The following is an 8,247-nucleotide window of genomic DNA, read 5'->3' as shown; positions in this document are numbered from 1 at the left end:
CACTCTGTAGACCAGGCTGGCCTCGAACTCAGAAATCCGCCTGCCTCTGCCTCCCAAGTGCTGGGATTAAAGGCGTGCGCCACCATGCCCGGCCATATGCCCAAGTTCTAAGAAGCTAGATCTTACATGAAGTTTTGTTTGTTTTTAAACAAGGTCTCTCTATGTAACCCAGCCTATCTTGGGAGTTCTTGGGTATTACAGGTTGGCTTTGAACTCTTGATGACCATTCTACCTCGGTTTACTAGTTCTGGAATTACAGGTGTGCTTTAAACATACCCAGCTATTAACTGTTTGTACGCATGCACACACACACACACACACACACACACAGTAGCACACTCATATAGAGATCGCTGAAACAGGAGCAGGGTATGTTTAGTACTTGGGTTGTGGTGATGGTATTCCATACACATGTACATGTCCAAACGCATCAAAACTTGCACGTTAAACAGACAACCGTGGTGCTTCTTTTTGTAAAGCAAAGCCTCGTCTAACCCATAATGGCTTTGAAGTCTGAACTTCCTGCCTCTGCACCTCTCAAGTGCTGGAACTACAGATATGTCGCACACTCTGCTCCTCTTCCTGGGAAAGATTAATTAAAAAAAATATTTTATGAAAATGAATGTTTGCCTGAATTAAGTTCGTACCATATGTGTATGCAGTGCCTATGGATGCCAGAAGAGGGTGCCAGATCACCTGGAACTGGAGTTAGAGATGGTTCTGAGCCACCATGTGGGCACTGAGAATCAACCCTGGGTTCTTTGGAAGACAGCCAGTCAGTCTCTTGACTGCAGAGCTGTGTCTCCAGCAACCCCCAGTCCCTCCACCCTGCTATTTTTTTTGTTTTGTTTTGTTTTTTGTTTTTTTCGAGACAGGGTTTCTCTGTATAGCCCTGGCTGTCCTTGAACTCACTCTGTAGACCAGGCTGGCCTCAAACTCAGAAATCTGCCTGCCTCTGTCTCCTGAGGGTTGGGTGTGCACCACCATGACCGGCTTGCTTTGTTTTTATTCTGTGTGTGTGTGTGTGTGTGTGTTTGACCTGCATGCATATAAGTTTACCATGTGCATATCTGGTGCCCGTGGAGGCTGGATGAGGGAGTCGGAGCTCCTGGGATTGGAGCTACACAGATGGTTGTGGGCTGTCTGTCATGTGGTGCTGCGAAGCAAATGTGGGGTCTCTGAAGAGCAGTTGGGACTCTAAACTGTTGAGCTGCTGCTCCAGTTCCCAGCCTCGTTTACTCTTCTATCTATCTATCTATCTATCTATCTATCTATCTATCTATCTATCTATCTATCTATCTATCTATCTATCTATCTATCTGAGGTATGCAACCCAGGAACTTGCTATGTATCAGAGGGTGACAATCTGGTCTCTCTGCTTTCCCATTCTTTGGGCCTGTGCACCTGAGTACAGGTCCGCACCCCCACGCCTTGATGGATTAAGCAGGTCTCGGTGATTTGGCCTTGTGTTTGGGATACTGTCTTCTGTCTACTGTACCAGTGAGTTCATCAGCTACGCTTTTCTTTCTTTTCCTTTTCTTTCTTTTCTTTCTTCTCTCTCTCTTGTTTTGTTTTGTTTTGTTTTGTTTGGAGACAGGGTTTCTCTGTGTAGCCTTGACTATCCTGGAACTCACTCTGTAGACCAGGCTGGCCTCGAACTCNCTCACTCTGTAGACCAGGCTGGCCTCAAACTCAGAAATCTGCCTGCCTCTGCCTCCCAAGTGCTGGGATTAAAGGCGTGTGCCACCACGCCCGGCGTTTTTTTTTTTTTTTTTTTTTAGACAGGGTTTCTCTCTGTCATTCATGACTGGCCTGGAACCTGCTATGTAGACCAGGCTGGCCTGGAACTCACGGAGACCTCCTGCCTCTGCTTCCCATGTGCCAGGATTAAAGGCATGTGCCATCTCTCCCTGCTCCCCTCCATTCCTCTCAGCAATTTCCATGTGGTGGAGGGCAAGCCAGGAGTTGTCCTCCACTTTCTGGACTCTCTGAGGACTTGCCTTCCTGTGGCAGGGTGGAAGAGGAGAGCTATGGGAGGAGAAGTGTGTCAGGGAGAGTTGGTCTGTCCTGTCAATCTGTCCTTTGGAAAAGAGAGGGAGAGCCAGGCTTGGGACTGTCTGCTAGGCCCAGGTCCTACTTACTGCCTTATAGGCCATACTAGTCTGTATTACTCCAGGTCAAGAATGCCTCCCTTTTATAACTATGGGGTGTGTGTGTGTGTGTGTATGCACATGCGCACGTACACATGCCCCCAAACACCTATATATATGAGATAGGAAAAAAAGATGAAGAGTAAAATGTAGGTCTCATCAAGTAAAAGGAAGAAAAATTATGAGTATAAAATTAAGACCAGGGCTTTGGCAAGGGACTCAACATGAAATAGATTTTAGAGGCAATGGTAAGGCTAATTCTTCCTGCTCTGTAGGCATCAGATATTAGGAGTGCATATGGCTCCCCTGGCACCAAGGTCCAGACTGGCACAGCCTTTAGCAAAAAGGAATAGAAATATTCCTTTTAATAAAGGAAAGCCCTTTGCAGGCTCACACTCCCTACCAGACACTGTAAGGGCAAGGTTTCTATAAGATGGGGAGCGATTGAAGGGCACAGGTCCTCTGAGAGAAAGTCTCTTGTCTTAGATCCATTCACTCGCACTAGTAAAACGAGCTGATCTATGGGACTTCATGACGTCAAGCGTATGACCTTTCCAAAGCCAAACCATATAGATACGGGTTAGTGGAATGGACGACTGACCCAGGGAGCAAGGATGTGAGTGAATGGGAAGGAAAGAGAGCTGCTGAAGGAACGGGTGAGCACAGCAGGGTCGAAGAAGGCAAACCGAGAACTCGAGAGCGGCCGAGTGCTCTCTGTGTGCAGGTGCTGTGCCAGACAGCACAGAAGCCAGCAGTGAGCGAGGCAGAGGCAGTTCCTGCGGGCATCGAGTTTCTTGCCTAGTAGGGAAGCCAGATGTGTGTGCTAGGAGAAGAGAAGCCAGCAGGATGCTCTGAGAGCGCCTTAGAGGCAGCCTTTGCCTGCATAGGGAACCTACGAGGGTGAAGATTTAAGTGGTAGCTTGGGTGGGGAAACGGAAGAGAGGAGCCGGCCTGTGGAAGGCCTAGGCCTGCAATCATGGAGTGGGAGGAGAGGAGGGGGCTTTAAGGAGGGCCGTGCAGGGCAATATAGAAGACCCCTTTAGGTTCTGCTAACAACTGGGAACTCTGCTCTAAGGACAACAGAGGAAGCCATAGTTTAACCCGTGGGTGGGTGGCATAGAGATGGTCTTGGTCTCTCGTGTCCTGACATGATTTCTTTTTCATGTCTTTCTAGGGGCCCACTCCTGCTTAAGAACACCATGTTGTCAGGTGAGCTGCTCTTACAGATCCTGTGGGGGAGGGTGGCCGAGAGGTGGGGTCAGGCGCCAGAGGACTGAGGAGTTTACCCACAGTTAGACTGTTGGGTAAGTAGGTTCCATTTTCGTGACTGTTGCATGTTTTCCTGCCAGGCTGTAGGATGGATGCTCTTGCCTTTGAGACTCTAGGCTGTGAGCACATGCAGAGCAGTTCTAGTGACCTAAGAGTTTGTCCCTAGACTCGGGAATCTATATCGGTGAACTGAGGACACACGGGGTTGGCTGAGAATTGGGTAATCCATAACAAAGTATCTTATTCTTGTTCAACCTGTAAGTGGGGGAGATTGCTCATTGGCCCGTTTATTATGACTGACTTGTGTGCTTGGCACTGTCTGGGAGTTAGAGATGCTGTGGGGTCCAGAATATCCCCAGTTCCCCCCTCCTCTCTTCTCCTCTTTCTTTTTCTTCCCATTCTCTCATTTTCTCCTCTCTTTCCCTTGCTTCTGTCCCGTTCTCTCTTACTTACATTTTTGGAGGCAGGATCTTACTAATAGCCCAAGCTGGCCTTGAACTGTCCTCCTGCCTCAGCCTCCCAAATGCTGGGGATACAGGTGGGAGCCACCATGTCTGGCTAGAATCACGGCAGCTTGACACCTAGAGCTTGTCTCTAACAGGGCTCAGTCAGTCATTAGCATGCAGGGGAATCAGGCCGATGGTAGGAGAGCTGAGCTTGGCAAGGATAGTGGGAGGTACCAAGCCATGCATGTGTTCAGGCGTGAGGTGGTGAGGAGCAGGAGGTCAGGAGGTCAGGAGGTCAGGAGGTCAGGAGGTCAGGAGGTCATGCCATGGGATGGAGAGAGTAAAAGAGGACTGGTGTTTGATGGAGCTACAAAGGAAGGCTGGTAGAAAGAGGCCCTCACCTATGCCTGGCATAGGGTGGGTGCTAGCAGGCTGTGTCCATCTTCTCTCTCAGGAGTGCTGCAGGGAGCCCCACATTCAGCAGTTGGAGAAAAGGGACAGTGGCCTTGAGAAACCTCCAGACTGAACATGGCCCTGAGTCGGGGTACTAGTCTCATTCTCCATGAAGACCCCGAGAAGACACCAAGTCCTAACTCCTGTGAGGTGCCAGGAATTATGTCCAGCACCACACCTAGGCCCACCCCAGACCTGGCCCTCGCTCCTCCCCCAGCACACGCCTTGGCTCTCACTCCGGCCCTTCATCCAGCTCTGAGTCCTGACCCAGAGGGGGTCTCTGGCCCAGTGTCTAATGACATCCCCAGCCACATTGCCAGTGGGGCCACGACTCCATCCTCCACCCAGATCAACACTGTGGACACTGCTGACCAGAGTTTGAACCACACCTCCCGGCCGGATTCTGCAGGGACTCTCTGCCCAGACTCACAACCAGTTCGAAGCCCCAGCTCTACCCAGGCCACTGTTTTGAGTCCAGAGAATTCTTCTAGGCCATGCTCTGAGGATATCTCCAAGTCCCTCTCAAGCAAGGTTTTTGGTTTGGGTCAGAGTAACTCTAATCCTTCCAGGCCTGAGCCAAACCTATTTATAAAGGCTCTTTCCAGAGAAGCCTTGGTCCGGAGTCATAACATCTCCAGGCAGGGCTCACAGGTGCCTCTTCTTCTCCCCTCTAACACTTCTTTGGACCGTCTGCACTCTGGGAACATCTCCAAGGTGAACCTGGGCAAAGCTCCAAACTCAACCGAGGCTGTCACGTTGACTTCACACACTATTTTTGCATCTGTTTCTAAAGAAGCCTTGAGTGCACCCTGGAACACAGGCTCCAAGGGCTCCATCAATGGGTCTTCCAACATCCAACCCAGGTCTGGTTTAAATGTGACAGTCACTCACGCTTCACATGTCAGCATGATTCCTGGTTCCAGTGAAGGTCTCAGCCTGCAGTCAAGTACCCGAGTACCCAACTCCACTCTCTCTCCATCTTCCTGCATGACGCTGATCATGGGCTCTGAGTCACTGAGCCTGGACTCCAGCTTCGTGGTGACCGACACCTCCACCCTGACCCTGAGCAGCCACCGAGATTATTCTGAAGACAACAGCATCCGCACCATGCCCCTGGAGGAGAATCTGGGAAAGTGGGACAGCCTGCAGGGCGTCACAGCTTTCCAAAGCCTCCCTGAGGGTGAGTAAGGAAGAGGAGATAGCCTAGAAGATAGGATAGCCTAGAATATAGGAGATAGCCTATATTCAAAACCATTAGGCAGGGAGGGCAGTGGAGAGGAAGAAGGGAGCGTGACAGTTATAGCACAGTGGTGATCACCACGCTCTTGGCCAACTGTATGACTTGGGAGCTACTCAGCCTTCTCGGGTGTCAATTTCTTTAACTGTAATTTGACAATTCTACTCTTTTGGGGGGTGCAAAGTCTCAATATGATGCTCTGATTGGCCTGGAACTCATTATGTAGACCGGGCTGACCTCAAATTCACACAGATGCCCTGCTTCTGTATCTTCAGTGCTGGGATCAAATATGTGTGCCGCCGGGCAATGATCCTTGCATTGTATCCAAAGCCTGAGCACACCCACTAGTCATATGTCCCACTTAAAATGTTTTCCATTTTCTGTATAGAGGTCAGCCCTATTCCCTAGGCTGAAGTTTGACCAGAGGCTCAGGGAAACTCTGAGCTCAGCTCTATCGCCTCTGTAGAGATTTGAGGAGTCCGCTCAGACCCTGACCTTGGAGCCTACACTTCCCTACCGATATGCAGGAGGTCTGTGTTGTATAATCTCTCAGTTGGTATTTCTCTCAGAATTTATGGAGACAAGGTCTCATGTAGCCCACGCTGGTATTAAACTTGCTACATACTAGGGATAAATCTGAGTTCCCGGGTTCTCCTGTCTCCACATTTCAAATGGAGAGATTACAGGTGTGTGCCTCCACCTCTGGATCAATCAATATTTCTTTTTTGTTTCTACACCAATGCCATTTTGTGATGTGATGTGTGTGTGTGCACATGTGCATGCGTGCATTTGTGTGTACAGAGACCAACCTCAGGTGTCTTTCCTTATGAGCCATTCACCTCAGGTTTTGAGACCACCAGGGTCCCTTGGCCTGGAACTCACTGAGTAGGCTAGAGGCTGGCTGGCTAGGCAGCCCCAGGGATTGACCTGTCTCTGACTCCCCAGCACTGAGATTATACACACAGACTACCGTGTGGACTTTTTACATGGTCCTGAGGACCGAGCCAGGTTTTCATGGTTGTATAGCAAGCACTTTACTAACTAAGCTATCTCCCTAAACCCCATATTGTGATTTGAAAAAATTATGATTTCTAGGCATGGTGGCACAAGGCTGTGATCCTAGCACTTAAGAGATGAAGGTGGGGCTGGAGAGATGGCTCAGTGGTTAAGAGCACCCGACTGCTTTTCCGAAGGTCAGGAGTTCAAATCCCAGCAACCACATGGTGGCTCACAACCATCCATAACAAGATCTGGCACCTTCTTCTGGAGTGTCTGAAGACAGCTACAGTGTATACATATAATACATAAATAAATCTTAAAAAAAAAAAAAGAGAGAGAGATGAAGGTGGAGAGAGCAGGAGTGTATGGCCTGCCCGGCCACAAGTTCAGGAACAGCCTGTGTTATGAGATGTCTCAACAGAGCAAAAAGCAAGCAGGCAAACAAACTGACCAACCCATGGCTTTGTAACTGTGCATGTATACCTGCTAGGGTGAGAAACCCATCTTAAAACCCCACTCAGATTCACTAGCCATCAGTAAGACTTCACTCTTCCAAACACTTTCATTATCACTACTGTTACTTTGAGACAGGTCTTGCTGCGTAGCTCATGCTGGCCTCAAACTTGCAAGTTTCCATCTTCCAGATGTGAGATTATAAGAGCTTGCAAGCTACACCTGGGCCTGGAAGACTAACTAACTAATACGTTTTTGATACTAAGGATTGAGCCCAGGGCTTTGGACATGTTGAGCCAGTGTCCTGCCACTGAGCTACATCCCCAATTTGAACGCTTTAGACAAGTGGAGCTATATAACTTGTGGCCTTTGGGATTGGTTCATTTCACACAGCAAAGCATTTTCACGTTGCATTCACACTGCAGCATGGACCAGGACTTCATTCTTGTGTCTGGAAAGTATTCTCTTGTATGGATACCTACATTCTGCGTATATCTATCTGTTACCAGTGATGATGATGATGATGATGATGATGATGATGATGATGATGATGATGATGTTTACCTCATATTGGGTCATTTTCACTCTTTGGAATCACAGAACCAATGAAACTGATCCTTGATTGATCAGCAAAAGTAAGACTTAACCTTGCTATGTAGCTCAGACTAGATCAATTCTCAGTCTTCTCGCCTCAGTTTCCTTACTGCCACTTTGCCCATAGCGAATATGGGAGGGGCATGGAGGAAGGCTTACATATCAGCTTCCTGACTTGTCGACAGTGGAGAAGTCATAGATACAGAGTCAGAGAGGCGAGGGGAGAGAAGGGTTAAAGAAGGGAGAAATCTGCACATCTTTTCTGAGAATCAGTGAAAAATGGCTGGGAATTTCTTTTCCTCCTTTTTATTATTCTCCAGACGCTCTCATGGCAGTAGTACATTGTCATGGCAATGATGGGTGTGCGCGTGACATCGAGACTTAGTATGAAGATAGGATTGTCATAGAGTTAGGGGTTATATGGAAGTTGTATTTCAACTCGTTTTGGCTGTTCCACCTGGAGAGATTGCTGGCCCACAGACATCAACCAAAGATAAGCAAGTTCAGGGCAAGACAGAAGCTCAGCTGAGTCACCTGAGTCACCTAGGAAAGGTGACATCCTGACAGCCATTCGAGTTTTCTATATATTTCATCCCTTCCCTTCCCTTCCCTTCCCTTCCCTTCCCTTCCCTTCCCTTCCCTTCCC

The 8,247-nt window shown here is 48.7% G+C and overlaps 1 protein-coding gene across 1 annotated transcript in view; it reads left to right on the top strand.

Annotated features, from left to right (window-relative positions):
• Positions 1-8,247, top strand: part of Mroh7 (maestro heat like repeat family member 7) — a 58,473-nt gene that overhangs the window by 13,978 nt on the left and 36,248 nt on the right. The window contains exons 3-4 of the mRNA XM_021201112.2: positions 3,325-3,359; positions 4,320-5,498. Coding sequence (XP_021056771.1) covers positions 4,394-5,498 — 1,105 coding nt within the window. The 5' untranslated portion in view covers positions 3,325-3,359; positions 4,320-4,393. The remainder of the gene's footprint in view (positions 1-3,324; positions 3,360-4,319; positions 5,499-8,247) is intronic.

Source organism: Mus pahari, chromosome 6 (assembly GCF_900095145.1).
Source record: "Mus pahari chromosome 6, PAHARI_EIJ_v1.1, whole genome shotgun sequence".
Classification (NCBI taxonomy): domain Eukaryota; kingdom Metazoa; phylum Chordata; class Mammalia; order Rodentia; family Muridae; genus Mus; species Mus pahari.
Note: the sequence above shows the minus strand (reverse complement) of the source record. Positions and strands in the feature narration are given on the sequence as shown.